This window comes from Eptatretus burgeri, chromosome 6 (genome assembly GCF_056783735.1).
Source record: "Eptatretus burgeri isolate ZD-2024b chromosome 6, Ebu_testis_v1, whole genome shotgun sequence".
NCBI classification, from domain to species: domain Eukaryota; kingdom Metazoa; phylum Chordata; class Myxini; order Myxiniformes; family Myxinidae; genus Eptatretus; species Eptatretus burgeri.
This window is the reverse complement of record NC_140966.1, coordinates 14,719,708-14,745,118: the sequence shown is the minus strand read 5'-3', so window position 1 is coordinate 14,745,118 and position 25,411 is coordinate 14,719,708. Positions and strand designations below refer to the sequence as shown.

Below are 25,411 nucleotides of genomic sequence, written 5' to 3'. Positions count from 1 at the left end.
GACCTTGTCCAATTCACCCTCTATCTCCCGTGTCTCTATACATTTTATTCTTTCTGTCGTCTCTTCGTGTCTATTGGTCTCTGCTTCTTTCTGGCGTCTTTCCCTTATCTTTATGTTGGTCAACCTTGCTTTCTCTTTAAGTCGCTCCCGTCCTTCCCTGTTTTTCACTCCTTGCTCTTTCACGATCTCCGCGTACCTCATCCTTGCTTTCCGTATTAATTGTTCTTTTCTCTCCCTCGCAATTACTTTCACCTCGTCTCTTCTCTCCCGAATTACTTTTTCCTTACCCGCCTCCACCGCGGGCCCGACAGCCGTTGCACCCCCTTCCAGCTCGTTCGTTCCTCCACGTGGAGTCGCCATTTTAAGCTCCCTGCTGACGGCCTTCATGCCCGCCTGCAGGCATCGGCCCATGTTCTGCGTCTCACCCCGGAGCTTTTTCGTTTCTTCCTTCATGTGCTTGTTCATGCCTTTCATTTCGTTTATAATTTCATTAGTGTATGTATCCATCTTTTCGTTCATTTGCTTGATCATGTTCGCTGTATTCGCATCCATCCTTGCTGTCATTTCCGCTAGCATGGCGCATTGCTGGGCCATGTCGGGTGCGCTTGAGTGAGCCGTTTCGGCAGGGGTTGGGGAAGGGTTTTGGTGGAGAGGGGGAGGGGAGGTGTCATACACCGCGGCCGCTGCCGCACCCATTTCGGGCTCTGGGTTCAGTTGGGCGAGTTCGTTTTCCTGTACAATTAACATTTCCTGCAAGGGGATTTCATCCTGAGCCATGGATTCTACACATTCTACATCCATTTCCAATACCCCCGGCTCCCGCTCGCCTTGAGACGCCATCTTGCTTCTCTTAAAGGGTTAATTTAGCTCGCTCGTAATTTGGAGGGAATCGGGGGTCGCTTCTCTCACCCCTGGACCGATTCCCGTGAATTTAATTGGAGACAGGACAGCCCGTTTTCCCGTTCTCCGTTACCAGTGCCGTGAGGAGGGCGATGGGTTTGTATCGCACGACCTGACACCAGTGTTGCGGATTCGCGCCCGCCGGCGTGCGAACGGCCACGTAACTCGAATCGCGGCACGTCGCCCACCGGACGGACAATCCAGTCGTGACCCTCTCGGACTAACGCCGGGAACCAGTCACGGGTGGACCTTTCGGTCTCACCGCGATCGAGCCAATCGGCCCCCGCGTGGGATAGGGTTGCTCGCCAAATTCGACCTACCTAAGTACCCACACGGAGGGGAGACCGGGCGATCGCACCTCGCCGCAGGTCGACTTCGGACACGGGCCACTTAAGCGACCCGTTCCGTACTATCGGGATAACCGAGCGGTGTTATTCGTCGGCCTCGACGGTTCGATTAATTATCAGGCGTCTTAGCCCACGACCAACCCTTTACGTGAAGCAAGATGGGGATTCAATGAAAGAAATGACGAAGCGAAGCGGGAAAACAGCTCAACAATAAGCACATTTATTTTGCGATGAACGGAAAGCACACATATACAATTCCACCAAAAGCACATGTAAAAGAAGAAGACAAAAAGCAAATGCAACAATGCAGATCTATCCGACTACCAGGCACTCGGCAACACTTATACAATTTTACTTCACAGACGGCGCCGACAACACATATTCCCAAAGCAAAAGAAAAGAGAACCACCCTCCAGGATGAGGGGGGTAGGCGGGCCTGGGGCCGAGACCGTGTCGGGCCTACCCGTCTGATGATGAGACGCGGAGCGGCGGTGGTGCCTCAACTCCGCGGGCCTCGCGGACAGTGTCTGGTAGGGGGTGGGAAGGGGGCCCCCTTTTGTCGCACTATCTCAGCGCGGGGGGGAAACAGGAGGGGGTTGCTGATGCTCGGGGAAAGGAGGATTTCACAAAATCTCGGGTCCCGCGACGAGCGTCTCCACCACGACCTCGGTCGCGCCGCCGGCCTCTCCCTCTGCAGTTCCCCGAATCCGACGCGAGCACCCCCTCAACCGCCTTCACCGCCGCTGCCTCTCCACAGCTCCGTCCTCTTCACTCCGACTCCGCGAACTCCCAACTGCGAACTCCCAACTGCGAACTCCCAACTGCGAACTGCCAACTGCAAACTGCCCTCTTCTGACGAACGCAGTCGTTTTTATAAGCCCCGTGGCTTCGCTCTTTCATCTTTGACCCTCTGCCTCCGACCTTTCACCTCGCTCCCCATTGGCCCGAGGAAAAGTGGGCGTGAATGCTTTTTGATCCATGAATTTGCATATAGCGACCGCCCTCCAACGCCCTGGAGGCGGGGCCAAATCGCCCCTCGCTCACCGATTGGACGGAACAAAAGTGGGCGTGAGTCGTTTTTGATCCGTTTTTCTTCGGAAAGTCCGCGATGCTTTTGAACACGCTGCTCGGTGCGCGCCATACACAAGTCCAGCATCGGTGCCCACGAGTGGCGCGAGATGACGGTGACGCGATGGTGGCGAGTTGTGACGGTAAAGGTCGTGGCGGTTGTGGTGAAGCGGCGTTGTGGTTGGTGGTTGTTGTGATGGCCGCGTTGTGGTTGGTGGTTGTGTGATGGCCGCGTTGTGGTTGGTGGTTGTGTGATGGCCGCGTTGTGGTTGGTGGTTGTTGTGTGATGGCTGTTGAGACGTGGTTGGTGGTGGTAATAATGGCGGCTGGTCCAAAATAAAGATAGTAAAAGAAAAACGGCTATCCTGAAGAGTCGCAGCCCTCATGAATGACATTTATTCCCTCTAGACAACGGGTTTGGGCCTAACTACACATATACTTACCGAGATATCTCACCTAAGGGACCTGAATGGTGGTTTGCGAATTTGGTCAACCACAACAATATATATATATATATATATATATATATATATATATATATATATATATATATATATATATATATATATATATATATATATATATATATATATATATATATATATATATATATATATATACACACACACATGTACACATACACATATATATGCACATGTTGGCCTCAAAAGCCACTGGGCATCCTCCGTTGTGCAAAGTCTTTCCCTGGCACACTTCAACTTTTATCTACCAACAAGGCCTTCATCCACAGCTTCATGGAGAACTGCTCTTCCTTCTCGGCAGATGTCCCTGTCTCACACCTTGTTCAGTTTAACAATGTGGAAACTAAGGCCATCAAGGTCATTGGAATATCCTGTGATGAAGCTGAGTCTCTGGGCTGATCATTTTCCCATTGCAGACAAGGTGGTGGCCTCTTCTTCCACCTCCTTTCTGGTCTTGCACCTTTTGCGCTTTCCATGCTGCCGCCCCTTCCCTCCCCCAACTGGGGTTTTACAGGGCACACATCATTTGTCAGTGAACTCCTTCTGGTGAAACTCCCAAAATATGGAATCACTGCTCACCTCCACTCATTCATTCCTGTTTTTGTCCCCACCTATGGAACCAACTTCCTCAGTCTCGTCAATCCAGCTTTTCTTCACGATCTCACTTCATCCCCATCCACAACCATGATCATGATCATTTCAATTCCCATTAACCCTTCCCACATTTTTTCTTCCACTTCTGTGAATTGAGAGTTTGCGGATGTATCCATCTTGTTCACCCTTGTCCTCTGCCTGCTGTCATTATTCCCCACATCTCATAGTTCTCCAAGTGTCCTATTTTGGCTGCTGTTGATGTGTTTCCCCCACCTTCATTCTATTTATCTTCACCTCCACCACTGAAGGTGAAGGAGGTTATGCTTTCACCCCTTTCCGTCTGTTTGTTACTTGCAAAATCGAAGATTTTTCAAGCATATTGGTTCGTCGATTTTGTTATTGCCTTTTTGTCGCCTACAGGTCGCAATTTAAAACCGATCTTCACGAAACTTCACCACATTGTGGAGTTTGTCATCAGGAAGAAGCCTATTGTTTTTGAGGTCAAAAGGTCAACAGAGGCCAAAGGTCTACAACTTAGGTGAGATTTCTGAAATCCTCAATTTTCATCCGATTGACTTGAAATTTGAAGAGGATATATATTTCAGATCACTGAATTCAACCACCAATTATTTTGGAGGTCCACATTGGCCAATAGGTCAACATAGGCCGAATTTCTAAAATTGTCAATTTTCATATGATTCACTTGAAATTTGAAGTTACATATTTGGTCATTGATTTCAACCACCAATTATTTTTGAGGTCAAATTTGTTTTTTTGATTTTGCAAGTATCGTGCTCTGCATGAAGACTTGTTCTTGTTACTTACGAAATCTAAAGATTTCGTAAGTATATTGATGACTTCCGTCCTCTGTTTGTTACTTACGAAATCTAAAGATTTCGTAATTATATTGACCAGTTCCGTTTCTGTTTGTTTGTTTGTGTGTTTGTTTGTGTTTGTAGACACGATAACTCGAGAACGGAAGAAGCTACCAATGTCAAATTACACCACGTGATTCACGAGGGTGATGGCTAGTGCTGATTAGATTTTGGTTAAAATCGGACAAAGGTCAAGGTCACAGTGAGGTCAAACATCCAAAAAAAAGTTATAACTCGAGAACGGAAGAAGTTACCAATGTCAAATTAGACCACGTGATTCAGGAGGGTGATGGCTATCGCTGATTAGATTTTGGTCAAAATCTGTCAAAGGTCATGGTCACAGTGAGGTCAAACATAATTCCGTAAATTCATGTGGAGAAATGGAGTATTTTTGCTTCGCTCGACGTTACGAGTTCATTTTAACTTCGATTTTAATTTTGTCTTCGGTTTTTGCGATCGCTTAAGGCCCGGTCACACCTTGACGTTTTAGCCAACGTATGCCCATTTTTGAATTTTTTTTCTAAAACGCTGGCACACGTTGAATACATTATGGGTAAGTTTTGATAACATTGAGAGCACGCTGAAAAACACTGCCATACGTCGTTGTACGTTGGCTTTAAACGTTGTACTTTTTGGTTGTCCTCAAATCTTTTCATGCTAGAAATTTCATGACGTATGCCGGCGTATGACTCACACGTTCCGCTACGCTGGCCACAAGTTGTATGCACGATCTGCGATCGTTGACAGACGTCAACACATGCTACTTGTAAGTTAATCATAAGTTGAGACACGCCGAGGTAATGTTTAGCGTACCCGAAACTTATTTCTAACCTATGATTAAAGTGTTGTTGGCACGTTACGCGATCGTTGCCACACATCGACAGACGTTACTTTTAAGTTACTCATAGGCTGAAAGACGTCGGTATAATGGATCGTCCTTGCGTCAGCGTCCACGGCCATGGCCAGGATACTTATTTGCAGCATTCTTCAAACTTTTCTTCGGCATGACGAGGATGTTCACACTTCGATGTCTAGCTTGGCTACGATTCCAATTGTCCATCGGCAGCGTCTATTTAAAATAGTCGAGTTTGAGCGTTTTAACACGTTCAGAAGAAACGCTTCAAATTTCCAAACCCCAGCGTCAAAAAACAACGACGAGTGACAGCAATTTAAATCGTTCATTGTAAACAATGAAAATAGCTGAGTGGTACCATTTAAAAGTCATTGAGTGTAAAAAAATCCAATTGTTGAGCGCAAGCTTCTACTTTCAATAGTGGAGATGCAGCCATTTAAATCGTTGAGTGGCAGCCTATGAATAGCAAACCCTACGTCACCGGCAAAGATAAACTGCCGCACGATATGGATAAGTTAGGCTATCGTTGGGCATAGTTTGTGAACGCCGGCTTCACGATAATTATTCGTTGGTATATCGTATCTATAAGTAATCAAAGCGCTCTATGCACATAATTAGTTCATTGTGCATTTGTCCAACCCGTTATGAATAGACCTAAATCGTAAAAACAAGCTATAGCTCATTGTTGAAAAAGCCCCATAAAAAATTAGCCGCGAAGAACTTCGAACAATGGTGAATAGATGTCTCCTACCCGTGGACACGCGGACGCAAGGACGATCCATCATAACCCACACCCTCCACCTCACACTCACCTACTACTGCCAACATGAACAAAGTACTACTAATACTAATACTAATACTGATACTGTTACTGCTGACATGGACATCGACTCAAAAAGGACTCGAAAACACTGTTGGGTTCCCCTTTTATGAGCAGCATTTTTATATACCAATTCCCAAAACCACTGGGAAGTGTGTGTGTGTGTGTGTGTGTGTGTGTGTGTGTGTGTGTGTGTGTGTGTGTGTGTGTGTGTGTGTGTGTGTGCTGGGAAAACATCTTTATATGGCAGTTGTAAGCTAGAAACACGTTAACTTATTTTTTTTGTCGACCGATAGACGTTATTGGAATACGTCTACATACGTCGATGTGTGTTGGGACTACGTAAAGAATTGGTTCAAAGCACGTCAAACATAAGTTAGAAATAAGTTTCGCGTAAAAAAGACATTACCGTGACGTGTTTCGACTTATGAGTAGCTTATAAGTAGCCTTTGTGGACGTGTGTAAGCGTCCACATATCTTGTGTAAAACTTATCCCCATCACATGCGGAACGTGTGTCATACGCCGAGTACGTCGTAAAATTTTGAACATGTTTAAAATTTCTTGACGTACTCTACTTACTACGACGTATGATAGCGTACTTTAGCGTTCTACTCACGTATACCAAACTTACTCATACCGTATTTGACGTATGCCTGGTGTTGGCTTAATGGTTAGGGTGGTGGGCTTAGGAACCGAGTATCCTGAGTTCAAATCCCACTCGGCTGTTGAATTAATACCAGGTGGGGTTGACTCTGCCTGTCATCCTTCCGAGGTCGGCAAAATGAGTGCCAGCATGCTGGTATCCTGTGTCGGAGTGGCGACCCGTCCAGGATTGTGCCCAATAGCCAAGGAGACTGCTTCGGCAGCACCAACGCTCTGCACAGAGTATGGTCCCAGTGGATGGATTTGACGTGCTCCAACGTTTTAGACACATTTTTCTTAGGTCGGCATACGCTGGCAAGATCGCCAAGGTGTGACTGCGATGTTGTCACTTCCATTTCTACGGCAGTTATGATTCGAATCGTTGTGCGTCAGCCTTTTAAGAGGCTACGTCACAACATCGCCGGCGATGCGTGCAACGCGCTATGCCTAAGTTAGACTATCGTTGGGCATCGGTTGTGTAGGCCGACAACAGGTTCAGCATTCGTTGGTATAAGTTATCTATAACACAATGAAACGTTCTGTGTCCGTTACCAATGCGTTATACATAAGACCAAGTCGCTATGAATACGTCCGAATCTTTAAAAAAAAACATCAAAAGTTCAATGTAAGCCAGCGTTTTAGATACATTTTAATACGTTGCCATCGCTGGCTAAAACGTCAAGGTGTGACCGGGCCTTTAGGACGCTTAAAACTCGGTTGTGGAAATTCTGGTAAAAATCGGATGTTTTGGAGACGTTTTATGATTGTATAAAAATATTTCACTCCTGCGTCACGGGTCGTCACGTGATGCAGTGCGCTCGAGCAGACGCGTCGTTGAGTCACGTATGGTTTTCCGTGTGCGCGCTGATGGTGTTTTCCATAAATATGGTGTTTAAAAGTCATTTTTTATCCCAATAAAGATTATCGTCGCATGCGAGACTCGCTGAACCGTCGGATTATGCAAATATTGTTGGTGGATGGCCGAATATTACGGTTTTGTGACTTTGATAAAATAATATTAAATAATTGCGTGGAGAAATGGAGTATTTTTGCTTCGCTCGACGTTACGAGTTCGTTTTAACTTCGATTTTAATTTTGTCTTCGGTTTTTGCGATCGCTTAGGATGCTTAAAACTCGGTTGTCGAAATTCTGGTAAAATCGGATATTTTGGAGACGTTTTAAGATTGTATAAAAATATTTCACTTGCGCGTCAGGGGTCGTCACGTGATGCAGTGCGCAATTCCATAAATTCATGTGGAGAAATGGAGTATTTTTGCTTCGCTCGACATTACGAGTTCGTTTTAACTTCAATTCTAATTTTGTCTTCGGTTTTTGGGATCGCTTAGGACGCTTAACACTCGGTCGTCGAAATTCTGGTAAAATCGGATGTTTTGGAGACGTTTTAAGATTGTATAAAAAATATTTCACTCGCGCGTTACGGGTCGTCACGTGGTGCAGTGCGCTAGAGCAGACGCGTCGTTGAGTCACGTATGGTTTTGCGTGTACACGCTGACAGTGTTTTCGATAAAGATGGTGTTTAAAAGTCATTTTTTTATCCCAATAAAGGTTATCGTTGCATGCCTGACTCGCTGAGCCGTCGGATTATGTAAAGATTGTTGGTGGATGGCTGAATATTACGGTTTTGTGACTTTGATAAAATAATATAAAATAATTGCGTGGAGAAATGGAGATTTTTGCTTCAGTCGGCGTTACGATTTTTGATGGTTTGGTGCAGAATCATCGTAGAAACTTCTGGTGTGCATCGCTACCTTCTCTAGAGACAACTTTTATTCGACAAGGCCAGAGGTCAAGTTGACGATTTCGTAAGTACCAGTCTATGACTGCTTGTTTGTTTGTTTTTGTGCAAGATATCTCAAATGTTGTCGACGGATTTGTAACAAAACTTGGTGGATAGGTTGGGTGTGTGACAAGGATGAACTGATTAGATTTTGGTGAAGATCCGGATCCGGCTACTATAATTTTAAAGTGATTCTTCACCATTGAGAGATAGGGCCAAAAATTATATACAGCACGATATCTCAAAAAAGCTGTGGACGGATTCGGACGAAACTTGGTGGACAGGTTGGGTGTGTGGCAAGGATGAATTCATTTCATTTTTGTGAAGATCCAGAGCCGGATCTGGATACGAGAATTATTTAATTTACTGAAGCGATTCTTCACCATTGAGAGATCGGGCCAAAAACAATATAGTACTGTATAGCATGATATTTCAAAAATGTATTGGGCTTGATATGTTCTCATGGATCAGGCATTGCGGGGCTTAGGTATGCGCTCTACCGAGTGCCCTTCTAGTTTAATTATGTTTCGTCCTGATCCATTCTGTACTGTGTTCGGGTTCCAAAATGAGCCTCGACACTGCATTAAAAAAAAACCTACGTACTGAAAAATATAACGACTTGGAAATGCCCAGGGGGGAAGGTTCCTTGATACTGCATCAGAGTTAATTTCACTTGAATTGACCCTAATTATACTAAAATAATGCACTGCACTTAAAGTTTGGAACAGTCATTTTATGATTCATCTTATAGCTGCTAATGCAAATGACCTCATTAAAAAAAAAACGAGTTTATATTAAGCACAACTGCCTGCCATCTCGATGCTGAATAATCACCGCATGTCATTGGAATACCTCTCAGACATGTTGTTTGTGCAACTGCAACACTAGAGGTGACCACAAAGGTTAACTTCCCAAAATGAAGTTACACACCATAGCTTCCTGTCTCTTAACCACACATTAATGTGGTAGTCTCACATTATACACTCTGTAGACAGCTCCCAACTGCTTGAGGTCTTGCTTCTTTTTCATACAATTCTTGTTTTTATCATTATTGCTTTGCCATGTCAATCTTATGCAGCAATAGAATGGAGAACTATGTTGTGAAGATTAGTGTTGGTCTGTGTCGGCAGACAGGTGGAACAATGGATGGAAACAACACAATGTTCATTGAGGTAAGCTCACTGCCATGGGAAGCAAGGAGCTGACGTTTTGGGCGGTAACCCTTCGTTGGAGCAAAATTTAAAGCATCTTTTCCTCTGAAGAAGTGTTATTTGCCTGAAATGTCAACTTCTCCTTACTTCGCACGGCCGTTGGTATTCCTCAATCAACATTCATAGATTCAATACATTATGCAGAAATAGAAAGAAGTTGTAACCAAGAAACTATTTTTCCAAGAATTATTTGAATCCATGTCCCATTAATCAGATCCACATGCAGTAATTGATCTTTATAATTTACATACACGTGGGCAGTCATGTCATTTTTCAGTCATTTTATCAGTTCCTTCTTTGTTCATGTAGCGTCATTGAGCTGTCGCTGGCACCCTGGCCAAATTCCACATTTCTGTTCTCACCTACAGGGACACTGCATCAGCAACACAGGCAGCAGCCACAGGCTACTTATAAAATGAAAGAAATTAATGATCAGTTTCTTTTGGCCATTGTTAATATGGCTTCGAAAGTTACCCAAAAGTAATTTGACTGATAAGAAAATTTCCTTCAAAATGCATTTCTGCATTTATAGGCCATGATGTTAACAATACTGAAACGCAAAAGAAACTTACCACTTGTTTGAAATGTAATAAAATTGTAACAGTTCAAAATAAAACAAAAAACAATTGCTAATTGAAACATTGGCATTTTATTGATGACATGTCAAGTTTTTGACCAAGATACACCATCTCGTAAGTTTGTTCTACAGTACAGAACAGCACAGGGTGCAATGTCAGTCCCCTTACAATACCGTGTGTGGCCACCATTGTTTTGGATACAGGCAGTGCATCGTCGGCACATACTGCCTCCTAATCTTTGGATGGATTGCTGCTGGATTCTGTCCCACTCAGTCCTCAATGTCTGAAGCCATCTGACTTAGGACCATCTGCCTGTCCTGCCTTGCAGTGGTGACTCTTGGCCTCCCTAATCGAGGTCTGTCATCTGCAGAGTTGTGGAGGGTGTCTCTGTCCACCAGGGCCGATATCGTCTGGTGTGAATAGCCAAGGCGACGTGCTACCTCACGGTAGCTCAATCCGCCTTGCAGTGTGCCCAAGGCAGACTGCCGTTGATCCCTTAACAATAGTGGCATGTTGATTGAAATTCGCATTTTGCACTGGCCTTTTTAAAGCCAATATCAAGACATCACGTGCAGCTCATTAAAATCATCCCGTACCCCTTGGCTAATCACTGACAGTCAAAACGGCTGTTCAACAGCAGTGCTATGAAGTGACCATTGAAGGTTCAAGTGACCATCCGTGACCGTTTTATCTGACAGTGAGGACACTATTGTCCACAAATAAGTTCACACATTTACTACAAGCAGTGTTATTGTTGATACTTGAAGGTTTAAAAGGTGGTAAGTTTCTTTTGCGTTTCAGTATATATACTCCAAAACTGAAAAGAATAAAACAGTAATCTGAGACTGTTATGCTGTTTAACATGTTTTGGAGAAACCGGTGCCACGACCATGGAAAAACAAGCACGTTTTAAAGTTCAAACTAGACGGAAGTCGATGGCACGCCATCGCAAGTTTTATTCCCACACTTCCCACTGAAAGCACAATTGAAAGATGGCAAATAATTCCACCAGGAATGACCCAATCTAAAATTTTGAGTTAAAAACCTTTTTTTTCTGTTTTGACCCCTGTGACAGTAAGTCCACACCTCCTGGGGCATGAAACGGGTGCAAATCCCCAAAATTGTTACATATTTCATGCATCCCCCAATGCTGATTGCATTAACAAAAGTTTAATTTTTAAAATGTTTAAGTGTGCCCATAATTGAATATTTTGGTATTTGGACTTTTGACCCCACCCCAAGGAGCGGGGCCAAAAATGATACTGCTCTTGCACCCTCTTGCCATGTAGTGATCATAACTACAAAGTTTGGAGAACTTTTGCTCAAATGTTTAGGAGGATTATAGCATGACGGATGGATGAACGGACGGAGCTGATTACAATATTCACCCCCCCCCCACCACCCGTTATTTTTCAAAAAGCATGGAGATAATAAACTTTCAATCCCCTTCTGAGTCATAGTGAAGGCATATTTGATATTGCATCTTACCACCTTGTGATGCAAATTCATTTCCATTTTATTCAGCATTTAAAAAAAAGAAGTTATCAACATGAAAGCAAACTTTGATTTAAAAAGGTCAAATCAATTCACACACACACAGACACACACACACACACACACACACACACACACACACACACACACACACACACACACACACACACACACACACACACACACACACACACACACACACACACACACACACCATAATAATCACTGTAAAACTATCTGCTCATTCCAATGTAATAATTAGAGAGTTCGTTCATTGAACTCTTTAGCCCGTGCAGTCTTAAGAAAACAAAAAGACATGGGCAGGGTCTGCGAGCGGCATATTTGATTGGTCGTAATAACGTAAGATGCCGTAATATTTTGTCCATGTACTGCAAAATAAAAGGTTTGTGAAAGTACCAAAAAGGCAATGTGTGTTATGCAGTGTTCAAGTGTATAATTCAATTGAAATCAAATAAATATTTTAAAGGTTGTAGCAGAAAAACATTTTGGAAGTTTCATCAACACGTTACATTAGTGATCAGTGCCTGTTGTTTGTGTCCGTTAAGATATCCTTAAAAACAGTAAGTTTCCTGTTTGGAGTGATTTTTTTCAATTTTGTTTAACTGCTAGACAGGTAGGCAGACTAAAGACAGGTCGGCAGACTAAAAAAAATTCTCACTCCTCTCTATGCGTGTGTGATTGAGACGAATTCAGAGCCAAAGGACTGGTACAGATTCGCAAAACTGCAGGTCCGTGATCTGATTAGTGTTCAAATTATAACATTCAAATGAAATCAAGTTGTTCCTTGATCAAAAACTGACTGTTGTCGACAGACAGACAAAGTGAACCAAATGCTTAACCCCACTTTTCACTTCGCGTGTCCAGGGTAATAAAACAGTTAGCTGCATTTATTTAATACTAGCAGGTAACCATCACCGACTGGCTCGTCGACGTCTCACCTCAAATGAGTGTGTATTGGTAGAAACAGGAATTCAGTGTAAATATTCATTGTGCAGATATCACAGTAAGTGGAGCTGGTAACCTTGGCAACCTCATTCTATTCCACCAGGGAAGGTTTCCAATCCATGCTTGTTGCACCTCCGAAGTTCGACTTGGGAGTGAGGGTGATATTATGAAAGCTTGGCTGGGAAACGGATTTAGGCAGGTTTTGGGCCTTCCGCCTGATGGAAGATCACCAAAGTTCTTTCCATGCCAACCGACCACCTACAGGCACCTATCCCTCTCCGCATCGCTACTTCAGTCCCCAACTTGCCTCCTCTCTCTATACTCCCGAGAGCTTTGCTTTCAGCAATTTCCATTCAGTATTTCTCACAGCATTTCATTCTCGATGATCCATAGATCAGTTGTTTCAGTTTCACTTTTCTACATCAGTTTTACTTTGGGATATCAGTTTCGATTTGTCACAGCAACTGGTGATGCAACATCGCCAACATGAATGGTGCACGAAAAACGTCATCAAAATTATTTTCATGGGGAATCTCTCGATTTTCTAAAGGATGTAGAGCTGTCTAAAGTGACTTAAGGGTCTTAAAATGTCAAAAAGGGGTTTGAAGTGTTTAAAGGGTCCGTCCATCCATCCTTTGGGACCAAACTCTGTGCAGAGCATTGGTGTTGCCTAAGCAGTCTCCTGGGCTATTGGGTACAATCCTGGATGGGTCGCCACTTCGACGCAGTATACCAGCAAGCTGGTACTCATTTTGCTGACCTCGGGAGAATGACAGGCAGAGCAACCCCACCTGGTATTAATTCAACAACTGAGTGGGATTTGAACTCAGTATCCTAGGATCCCAAGCCCACCACCCTAACCATTAAGCCAACACCAGGCATTTAAATGGCCTAAGGGTCTACGGGTCTTAAATGGATCTAAATGTCTAAAGGGGTCTTAGGGCAAAACAGCAGAGGTGGTCTGAGGTAGCCAAATGGTCCGAAATCGTCCAAAAGGGCTTAAAAGTGTCAAAAGGGTTGAAGACGGTCTCTACGTCTCAAAAGGGTGTCTAAATTTGTTCTAAAGCATCTAAGGCAGTGGTTCCCAAACTTTTTTGTCCATGACCCAAAATTTGAAATCACATTTGCCTCACAACCCAAATGATACTGGTACCTAGTGTACCTATGATAAAAATTGTCAGAGAAAATGCTTTTGACATGAACCCCCCCCTCCCCCTCAAAAACTGAGATTTTTAGGGGGTGGGTTCAAGTTTGGGTCACGACCCTGGGTTTGGGAACCCCTAGTCTAAGGGGTGTAAAAGGTCTAATAGGGTCTACAGACCATACAGGGTGCAAAGGAGTGAACTGCAGTGAAGAAATTTACTCACGTTAAGGCCCTGTCACACCTTGACGATTTAGCCAGTGTATGCCGACGTATGAAAAATTTGTCTAAAACGCTGGCACATGTCGAATACGTTTTGGGTAAGTTTTTGTATACGTTAAGAGCATGCTGGTATACGTCGTAGTACGATGGTATATGTCGTAGTACGATGGCATACGTCGTAGTACGCCGAGCTCATCGACAAATTTTAACATGCTTGAAATATTTCGACGTATGCCAGCGTATGACTCACACGTTCCGCATACGCTGGCCATAAGTTGTAGGCACGTTACGCGATCGTTGACACGTCGACACACGTTACTTGTAAGTTACTCATAAGTCAAAACACGTCGAGGTAATGTTTAGCGTCAGTGTTCCAGACTCCCTGTTTTTTTTGTTGTTTTTTTTTTTTCTTCGGCATGACGGTGATGTTGACACTTCGATTTCTATTGCGGTTATAATATGATATAATTAATAGGCTGCCGCTCAACGATTTAAATCATAACCACACTAGAAATCAAAGTGTCAACATCGCCGTGATGCCGAAGAAAAGAAAAAAAAAACAGGGAGTATGGAACACTGACGCTAAACATTACCTCGACGTGTTTCGACTTATGAGTAACTTACAAGTAACGCGTGTCGACATGTGTCAACGATCGCATAACGTGCCTACAACTTATGGCCAGCGTATGCGGAACGTGTGTCATACGCTGGCATACGTCGAAAAATTTTCAACATGCTGAAAATTTGTCGACGTGCTCAGCGTATGCCAGCATGCTTCAGCTTACTCTTAACGTATACAAAACTTACCTATAACGTATTCGATGTGTGCCAGCGTATTCGGCAAATTTTTCATACGTCGGCATACGCTGGCTAAAACGTCAAGGTGTGACAGCGGCTTGACACTTCGATGTCTAGTGCGGTTATGATTTGAATCGTCGAGCCGCAGCCTTTTAATAGGCTACGCCACATGATCGTCGGTGATATGCTGCCGCGCGCTATGCATAAGTTAGACTATCGTTGGGCATAGGTTGTGAATGCCGACAACACGCTCAGCATTCGTTGATATAAGTTATCTATATGTTATCGAAACGTTCTGTGTACGTTACTAATACGTTATGCATACGTCCAACTCGTTATGAATACGTCCAAAACTGGAAAAAAACATCAATAGTTCAGGGTACGCCAGCGTTTTATATACATTTTGATACCTTGCCATACGCTGGCTAAAACGTCAAGGTGTGACAGGGCCTTCAGTAAGTAAATTAACTCTGGAGTGAAACACAGCAATAATGGGCCAAAATACCTCCTCATGTCGCTTTAAAATGCCTACTTAGGTGCATCGTGGTTAAAAATCTGATCGTAGAAAGTTTTGTCGTGAATGAACTTTGGCAGCTCAAAGCAGTCAGGTCACAAACAAAAAAAACATTTCGGTTTTATACATCGAGATGGACAATTTTCCTGTTGCAGCATCTTCTTCCTCTTCACAGGGAGGTGGCATCACTTTTTTTTTTCCGTCCGTTGACCAGCTTACAGTGAGATCTCTCGGAAAAGCCATGGCTGAAAGAGAAATGCTCAATCAGAACCTCATTCAAGGTTACAGGAAAACTCATCCAGAAAAGTCCAAAAAGTTATTTTACAGCTCGTTTTAATATGTAACGAAAAAGGTCGTTACATAACGGCTCTGGAAACACCCCCCCCCCCCACCCCAACCCCTTGTAAGTGTAAAACTCAATTACGTTTGGACGTAAACCCACAGCCATCCAACTCTAAACCCCAACTGCCATGCATTAGGGATGTAATTTTTGAATGGCCCCTGAGATAACACATTGTTAGGAGGTTGGCGATATCGATAATATTGTTAGAAATCCAGAAAAGTCGCCGACTGGGAATCCTCCATTGTGCAAAGTCCTTCCTCGGCCCACCTGAGCTCCTGACCACTTTCAAAGCTTTCGTCCGCAGCCTGATGGAGTACTGCTCTCCCCTCTGGACTGGTGCTCCTGCCTCCCACCTTTCTCGGCTTCACGCTGTGGAAACCAAGGCATTTCGGATCATTGGCATCTCCCGCAATGAGGCTGAGTCTTTTGGCCTCTCACTCTCACCACAGGCTGGTCGGTGGTCTTTCTGTCTTCTACCATCTCCTCTCCAGCCTAGCCCCCCCTGCTCTCTCTCTCTCTGTGATTTGTCCCCACCACATTTCCGCAGGGCGCTCAAGGTCCGCCAACAACCCCCTTCTGGTAAAACTACCAAAATCACGAATCACTGCTCACCTTCAGTCTTTCATTCCTCTTTTTTCCCGCCTTTGGAATAAACTCCCTCACTCTATTCAATCCCATTCTTCCCTCCAGGCCTTCAAAACAGCTGTGCACCACCACCTCTTATCATCCCCCATCCAAATCCGAGATCTTTTCTACCCCCGATAATCCACCCAAGCCCACCTCCTTAAAATTCCCTGCTTTCCTTCCTGAAAGTCCCTGTAATGTCCATCTTGTATTCCCCATGTTCCCCACTGTTTTGTCCTTCCCACTCCCGCCCCTCTTGTCTCATGCGCCCCTTGCTGTGCGTTGTGTGTTCGCTCTCACACGAGCCGAGACAATGTATACAAAAATTTTTTTTTTAAAGAAATATATCTCACCTGTGATTGAATATTTGTGTGATCGTGACCAGAAACTATTTGAAAATCCAAAAAAATTAATGGTTGCCAAGGTTACCGGCTCCACCCACAATGATATCTCCTCACTGAACTTTTACACTGAATTCCTGTTTCTACCAATAATACACACTCCAAAACGAGAGAGGGAGCACTCGGTAGAGTGCAAAACCTCCGCCGCCAATACTGCGAGGTCACTCAAGTGAACCTGTTATCCTATTCGTTCAATTTGACGTCAACAGTGCTCACAGAGTTATAGTTTGCAACTTTCCCTTTTACTTTTAACTTTTCCATACTCAATTCATTCGTCATAACTAGATTCCTTGAGACAGAAATTGATTTTACGTGGGTATATCCACCTGAAGTTCCAAAATCAGCTGCAATTATAATTTTGGCATGTTTTTTGTTGGAAATCACTTATAACATGTAGAAATGCAACAAAAAAAAAAATCGAAATTTTGTTGAAAAAAAAGTTGCAAGATTTTGTTTTTTTTTTCTCTAACAATTTTTTTTTTGGGGGGGGGGGGTGGAAATCACTTAAAACATGTAGAAATGCAAAAACAAAAATTCAATAGCGGCCATATTGGACTTTGGACCAAGTTCAAAACCTAATGGCATGATCCTTGGACCATACCTAATCCCCCCACCAAGTTTCGTCGAAATCCGTAATACTGTTCACAAACAAACAAACAGACAGGGGTGAAAAAAGTAACCTCCGTCCATCTTCGATGGTGGAGGTTAATGAGCAAAGAGCCTCGTCCTCTTAATGATGACGTCATCAAAACGAATATGATGTCATTGTGATGTATCAGGTTTGCGATAAATCTGTGCTAATGCCCGGCTTGATTCCAGCAAACAAAATTCAAACAGCTTGCCAAATTTCGGAGATAATGGTATAGGCTATTTCCGTTAGCGGCGATATTATGACGTCAACTTTTTTCTAGGAAAAATTTCCAAAATCGGAGATGGTTACTGCCTGCGCGTGGGCTTTCTGCATATACATGGCAAGTTTCACGAAGATCCGATGAAAACTCTGGGTTGTGAAACAAAAAGTCAAAAAATAGGAATGACGTCATAAAAATTGATGACATCATAGTGATGTATCATATGTGCGGTAATTCATCTCTGCTAATGCCCTGTTCGATTTTCTGCAAACAGAATTCAACAAGCTTGCCTAGTTTCGGGGATAAGTTTTTCGGCGATTTCTATTAGCGGAGATATTTTGACGTCATAACTTTTTTTTCTAGGAGGAATTTTCAAAATCAGAGATGGTTACTGTCTGCGCAGGGTATTTTTACATATATACACCAAGTTTCAGGAAGTTTCGATGAAAATTGTAGGCTGTGAAACAAAAAAGTCCACAAGAAGAAGATGAAGAACAACAACATGAGTAAGACTTAGAGATCCTCCACGAGGATCTAAAAATATCTAATGCACTTTGATGAGAAAGACCCTGCAAAATATTGAACATTCACACAATTAAATGTAAGACAGCCAAACTGTCATTCGCTCCAAAACTTGCCATGCTGTACGATGCTTGCTGAAATTGTACCAGAACGGCCAATACCAAGGTGACCACACTACCCACAGAAATAATGGACGCCTAAATATTCAATTGAAATACATTTGCTACTTGGCCTTGAATTTCTTCATTCATCAAGTCTTTATCTCCCCACTTAACGATGCATAATCTACTTTTCTCAAAGATGGCCAAACGGATCTTCGTCAAACTTTCCGAGGTTCATCAGTGAGTACTGGGGAGTGTTTTAGGGGGAAAATTTTAAAATACTTTTGGGGATTTTTCTGTTTAAAAAAAAAATCTCTGTAGTGCCGAAGCCTTTGTAGCTATGTGAAAGGTAATATTAAATGATCCCTGACCCCATTCCTTAGTGGGTGTAGAGAAGTGTTTTTGGCCCCCACAACAAAACAAAAAATTGATTTCTTCAAAATGCCAACAGGATTAGAACAGTACCAGGCAATGCTGGATACCCCTGCTAGTAATAACTAAAAGCAATGTCAAGATGCGACTGTAGTCTATAAAATGCTAAATAATAAATGGAAAGGCATACATAATAAAAACGGAACGTACCTCTTCCAGGAGGGCAACATCATGAGACGCGTCACCGAGTTTCTGGCTGATGCATTTGTACCTTTTACTGCACAGTTTGCTCAGATAACGAATACCCCTGCATGCACACACCATTTACAACACACTAAAAAAATAAATAAACCACACCAGACCAAACCAAACCACCAGCATGCGTTAGAACTCTTTAGATCGAGTGTTGAACCATGGTTCATAAAATCATTGGAAGTAAGATGGAGGGAATTAATCATTTACCAGCAGTTCAAGGTAAGGACTTTAAAATCAAATGGCATATCTTTCATCATGTCTCAGGAAATCAGCGCCAGTGGAAGCCTGCAAAACAAACACACAAAGGGCACCTTGCAACAACATGAGCCACTTGAAGAGACCAGTTGTCAGCATGCAGACTGCTCGATGTCTGATTTATTTTTTTTTAAACGCCCGACAGAGCCACAGTTAATGGCATTTAAAATGGGGTTCAGGGGAATAGCATGGCATGACACAAACAGAAGGTGAAAACATTTACTGGAAATAATGATGCCAAGACCGTATACAATGTCTCAAACAATCTAACTCATTGTGCCACAACCAACACTAAGTTACCATTCAAAGTGGAATGGTTAACTTCCAAGCACGGTGAACTGTATTCGATCGACTTCTTGACACCATGACAGGTCCCTGACCCCATGAGAGGTCCCTGACCCCATGAGAGGTCCCTGACCCCATGAGAGGTCCCTGACCCCATGAGAGGTCCCTGACCCCATGACAGGACCCTGACCCCATGACAGGTCCCTGACACCATGACAGGACCCTGGCCCCATGACAGGAACCTGACACCATGACAGGACCCTGGCCCCATGACAGGACCCTGACACCATGACAGGACCCTGACACCATGACAGGACCCTGACACCATGACAGGTCCCTGACACCATGACAGGTCCCTGACCCCATGACAGGACCCTGACCCCATGACAGGACCCTGACACCATGACAGGTCCCTGACACCATGACAGGACCCTGGCCCCATGACAGGAACCTGACACCATGACAGGACCCTGGCCCCATGACAGGACCCTGACACCATGACAGGACCCTGACACCATGACAGGACCCTGACACCATGACAGGACCCTGACACCATGACAGGTCCCTGACACCATGACAGGTCCCTGACCCCATGACAGGTCCCTGACACCATGACAGGACCCTGGCCCCATGACAGGACCCTGGCCCCATGACAGGTCCCTGACCCCATGACAGGTCCCTGGCCCCATGACAGGTCCCTGGCCCCATGACAGGTCCCTGGCCCCATGACAGGTCCCTGGCCCCATGACAGGTCCCTGGCCCCATGACAGGTCCCTGACACCATGACAGGTCCCTGGCCCCATGACAGGACCCTGACACCATGACAGGACCCTGGCCCCATGACAGGACCCTGACACCATGACAGGACCCTTACACCATGACAGGTCCCTGACACCATGACAGGTCCCTGACCCCATGACAGGTCCCTGACACCATTCCTTAGTGGGTGTGGAGAAGTGCCTTTTCACACCATAACCAAACTGATGTCTCGTTGATGTGTAATTCGACCCCATAATGGTGTCCAGCCACCAGAATGGCAAAGCGGAACGTGTATTCATTGCAGATGGCACCGAACCGTCAAAGTCGTACTCATAAACGATATTGCAACACAATACTTACATTTCCTCATTCAATAATAATAATAAATAAATAATACAACTTCTAATCGCTTTGTTACAATTACAACGAGAACATGGCAAAATAATCGGAGATAAAACCGTTTTGACATTTTTTTTAACACTCGTACGGTCGATATAAAATGCTGAGCAGAGATTTAAAACACTTATAAGTCAAAAATCATCACCAGAAGCAGTTTTGCGGGACGTGCTCTCCCTGGTCGGTGGTGTGGGAGGAGATTGAGAAGGCGGGGCCTATGTTGCCCCGCCTCCGCATGTGGGCGTGGTTATGAGCCGTCTGTCTCGCTCAATGAGGCAGTTTTTACGGTTTAACTTTATAAAACTACCACAGAAAGGCTTGATGACGCGTGAAAGTCACAGCGATGTCAAGATTCGTTTTCGATAAAATATTTCTGCATTCATGCGGTGTATATAGTTTGGATCACGATACATTGCATACGGTCACGAAATCATGGCACTCTGTAATCGCTTCGCCAAGAGATACAGCGCGAGTTTCTACATCCGGATCACGGACTCTGTTATATCGCTTCGCCAATGGGGGACTGCGAGAGTTTCTACATCCGGGTCACGGACTCTGTTATATCGCTTCGCCAATGGGGGACTGCGAGAGTTTCTACATCCGGGTCACGGAACTCTGTTATATCGCTTCGCCAAGAGGGACAGCGCGAGTTTCTACATCCGAGTCACGGAGTCACGGCGTGACCACTTCGCCAAGAGTGAACAATTAGCAGTTTTTTTGCTTTTCGTTTGTGAAATCGTTTTAATCCACCTCGTGACGAAAATAATAGCGATACGGATTACAGTCATGACTTCGTCTCCACCGCGCTCTCCCGATGGACAGAACTCCAAAGGAAAGAAGGAAGAGACTTTCCTGGAAAAGATTGGAGGGACGTTGGTCCGAAAGAAGAGATCCAAGGAAGGTCTGAATCCACTTTGTTATCCCTGATAAACACGCTTTAATCCACTCTGTTATTCCTCATAAACACGCTTTAATCCACTCTGTTATCCCAGATAAACACACTTAAATCCACTGTTATCCCAGATAAACATGCTCAAATCCACTCTGTTATCCCAGATAAACACGCTTTAATCCCCTTTATAATCCCGGATAAACACTCTTTAATCCACTCTGTTATCCCAGATAAACACACATAAATCCACTGTTATCCCAGATAAACATGCTCAAATCCACTCTGTTATCCCAGATAAACACGCTTTAATCCCCTTTATAATCCCGGATAAACACGCTTTAATCCACTCTGTTATTCCTCATAAACACGCTTTAATCCACTCTGTTATCCCAGATAAACACGCTTTAATCCCCTTTATAATCCCGGATAAACACGCTTTAATCCACTCTGTTATCCCAGATAAACACACTTAAATCCACTGTTATCCCAGATAAACATGCTCAAATCCACTCTGTTATCCCAGATAAACACGCTTTAATCCCCTTTATAATCCCGGATAAACACGCTTTAATCCACTCTGTTATTCCTCATAAACACGCTTTAATCCACTCTGTTATCCCAGATAAACACACTTAAATCCACTGTTATCCCAGATAAACATGCTCAAATCCACTCTGTTATCCCGGATAAACACACTTTAATCCACTCTGTTGTCCCGGATAAACTCGCTTTAATCCACCCTGTTATCCCAGATAAACTCACTTAAATCCACTGTGTATATACAGGGGGCTGCAAAAGTAGGTATACAGTAATGAATAAAAGTACAGTCTTTACTGTATACCTACTTTTGCAGCGTGCGTGTGTGCGTGCGTGTGTGCGTGCGTGCGTGCGTGCTGTGTATGTGTGTGTATATATATATATATATATATATATATATATATATATATATATATATATATATATATATATATATATATATATATATATATATATATCTTCTTCCTCTTTCGGCTTGCTCCCGCTAGAAATCGCCTAGCGGACCAACTGTCTCCATTTTGCTCTATCCTCCACATCTTCCATTGACACTCCAACCACCCGCATGTCCGCCCTCACCGCATCCATGAACCTCTTCTTTGGCCTTCCTCTTCTCCTCCTGCCTGGCGGCTCCATCTTCAACATCCTTCTCCCGATATACTCCGTTTCCCTCCTGTGCACATGTCCAAACCATCTCAATCTCGCCTCTCTCACTTTGTCTCCAAACCGTCCTACCTGCGCTGTCCCTCTAATACACTCATTTCTTATCCTGTCCATCCTCGTCACTCCCAACGAGAATCGCAGCATCTTTAACTCTGCCACCTCCAGCTCCGCTTCCTGTCTTTTTGTTAGTGCCACCGCCTCCAAACCATACAACATAGCTGGTCTCACTACCGTCTTGTATACTTTCCCCTTCACTCTTGCAGCTACCCTTCTGTCACAAATCACTCCTGCAACTCTTCTCCACCCACTCCATCCTGCCTGCACTCTCTTTTCACTTCTCTCCCACACTCTGCGTTACTTTGGAGAGTTGATCCCAAGTATTTAAACCAATCCACCTTCCCCACCTCAACTCCTTGCAACTGCACCATACCACCACCCTCCCTCTCATTTACGCACATGTACTCCGTCTTACTCCTACTGACTAACATTCCCCTTCTCTCCAGTGCGTACCTCCACCTCTCAAGGCTCGATTCAGCCTGCTCCCTACTCTCCCTACAGATCATGATGTCATCCGCGAACATCATGGTCCATGGAGACTCCAGTCTGATCTCGTCCGTCAACCTGTCCATCACCATTGCAAACAGGAAAGGGCTCAGAGTCGATCCTTGGTGCAATCCCACTTTAACCTTAAACCGGTCCGTCATTCCTACCGCACACCTCACCGCTGTCACACTGTCCTCATACATATCCTGCACGATCCTCACATACTTCTCCCCCACTCCCGACTTCCTCATACAATGCCACAACTCCTCTCTTGGCACCCTATCATAAGCTTTCTCTAAATCCACAAACACACAATGTAACTCTTTCTGGCCTTCCCTATACTTCTCCATCAACATTCTCAAAGCAAACATCGCATCAGTGGTGCTCTTTCCTGGCATAAACCCATATTGCTGCTCACAGATCCTTCCGAGCTATCTCCCTCACAACTTCTGCTGTCGTTGCCCAATCATCCCACCCATCTTTACCACCATCCAGCGCCTGTCTCACCTCCTCCCTAAATTTCACGCAACAGTCTTCCTCCTTCAGCTTCCACCATCTGGTCCTTGGTTCAGCCCTCACTCTCTTCCTCAACCTCACCTCGAAAGTCATCCTACAGACCACCAATCGATGCTGTCGAGCTACACTCTCCCCTGCCACAACCTTACAGTCACTAATCTCTTTCAGGTTGCATCTCCTACTTAAGATGTAATCCACCTGTGTGCACTTTCCTCCACTCTTGTATGTCACCCTGTGTTCCTCCTTCTTCTTGAAATACGTGTTTACCACTGCCATTTCCATTCTTTTTGCAAACTCTACCACCATTTGCCCTTCCACATTTCTCTTGTTGAGACCGTACCTCCCCATCACCTCCTCATCCTCTTTATTCCCTTCCCCAACATGTCCATTGAAATCTGCTCCAATCACCACTCTTTCATCCTTGGATACACTCTCCACCACTTCATCTAACTCACTCCAGAAATCTTCTTTATATTCCATCTCACACCCCATATGTGGGGCATATGCACTGATGACATTCATCATCACCCCTTCAATTTCCAACTTCACACTCATCACTCGGTCAGACACCCTCCTCACCTCCAATACCCTCTTGACATGATCTTCCTTCAGGATTATCCCGACACCATTTCTCCTCCCATCCACACCATGGTAGAACAGTTTGAAACCACCTCCAATGCTCCTCGCCTTACTCCCCATCCACTTGGTCTCTTGTACACACAGTATGTCCACCTTTCTTCTCTCCATCATATCAGCCAACTCTCGCCCTTTGCCAGTCATCATCCCAACATTCACAGTTCTAACTCTCACCTCCACACTTCTACTCTTCCCCCTCTCCCACTGCCTCCGGACTCGCCTTCCCGTCTCCTTCTCCTCCTTCGCCCAGCAGTAGCACAATTTCCACTGGTACCCTGCTGACCACCAGTACCGGTGGCGGTCGTTGGTAACCCAGGCATCGACCGATCCGGTATGGAAATTCGTTTTTTTGTCCGCATAATGATTTGGCATAGGTTTTTACGCTGGATGCCCTTCCTGACGCAACCCTGGTCGCCTCTTACGACACACAGGGATATGGTACACCTATTCTAACCGGGGCATATATATATATATATATATATATATATATATATATATATATATATATATATATATATATATATATATATATATATATATATATATATTTGAAGAGTCCAGCATGGTGGTTTGCTTTCATACCAAAAATCCCACGGGACTTTATTTTGTGCAAGATGCTGCCTGACTATAAAGCCAGAATTGAACCCTTCTTTTCCTCACTCAAAAGTTTTCTTTTCAACTCTTTTGGCATGGCCAATAGTTATTTTTTTTGATTCCAATTAATTTTGAGGGACAACGAGCATGGTTTTTGCCATCCAGCTGGTCCTATTGCAAGAGGATGGTGATGAACACAGCAGTGGTTTTTATACTTTTCCTTGTTAAATAATATTCGGTTCAGGTGATCACCTCATCAGTTCCTCACTAAGTAGAATGAGGTGTGCCTGTGTTAGAATTCAACAGACACTGGAATGGAATGGCTGCCATACATGTAGAGATGCTGACTGAAATTTTTTTTGGAGTGGTCCCTTATTTTTTTCCCAGAGCTGTATCTATATATATCCATATAAATTGTTACGAATCTGGAAACCATATGCATTCAAACGTACAGATGTCCAAAAAGTCAGTTATTCCATTAAGTACATGTGAAGACAGGTCCCTTTTGTCTAGTAGGAGAATCAAAGGTGTGCGTTGCAATGTTTTTTTTAGGTAGGTTATTAAA

The 25,411-nt window shown here is 44.1% G+C and overlaps 2 protein-coding genes across 8 annotated transcripts in view; one reads left to right on the top strand and one right to left on the bottom strand.

Annotated features, from left to right (window-relative positions):
• The window catches only part of SMPD2 (sphingomyelin phosphodiesterase 2), a 128,521-nt gene extending 107,583 nt beyond the window's left edge, over positions 1-20,938 (bottom strand). For 3 of the 7 annotated variants that reach the window (XM_085884142.1, XM_085884147.1, XM_085884149.1), the window contains exons 1-3: positions 20,617-20,938; positions 18,981-19,058; positions 18,729-18,825 (exon numbers count right to left, since the gene is read on the bottom strand). In XM_085884142.1, the coding sequence (XP_085740268.1) occupies positions 18,729-18,825; positions 18,981-19,030 (147 nt within the window). In that variant the 5' untranslated portion in view covers positions 19,031-19,058; positions 20,617-20,938. Of the gene's footprint in view, positions 1-18,728; positions 18,853-18,980; positions 19,065-20,616 lie in introns of those variants that run through there. The other 4 variants (XM_085884144.1, XM_085884145.1, XM_085884143.1 and 1 more) reach the window with 3 other exon arrangements.
• Positions 20,939-21,027: 89 nt separating this feature from the next.
• The window catches only part of LOC147024337 (beta-parvin-like), a 113,927-nt gene continuing 109,543 nt past the window's right edge, over positions 21,028-25,411 (top strand). Inside the window, exon 1 of the mRNA XM_085884150.1 lies at positions 21,028-21,369. Within this exon, the coding sequence (XP_085740276.1) occupies positions 21,255-21,369 (115 nt within the window). The 5' untranslated portion in view covers positions 21,028-21,254. The remainder of the gene's footprint in view (positions 21,370-25,411) is intronic.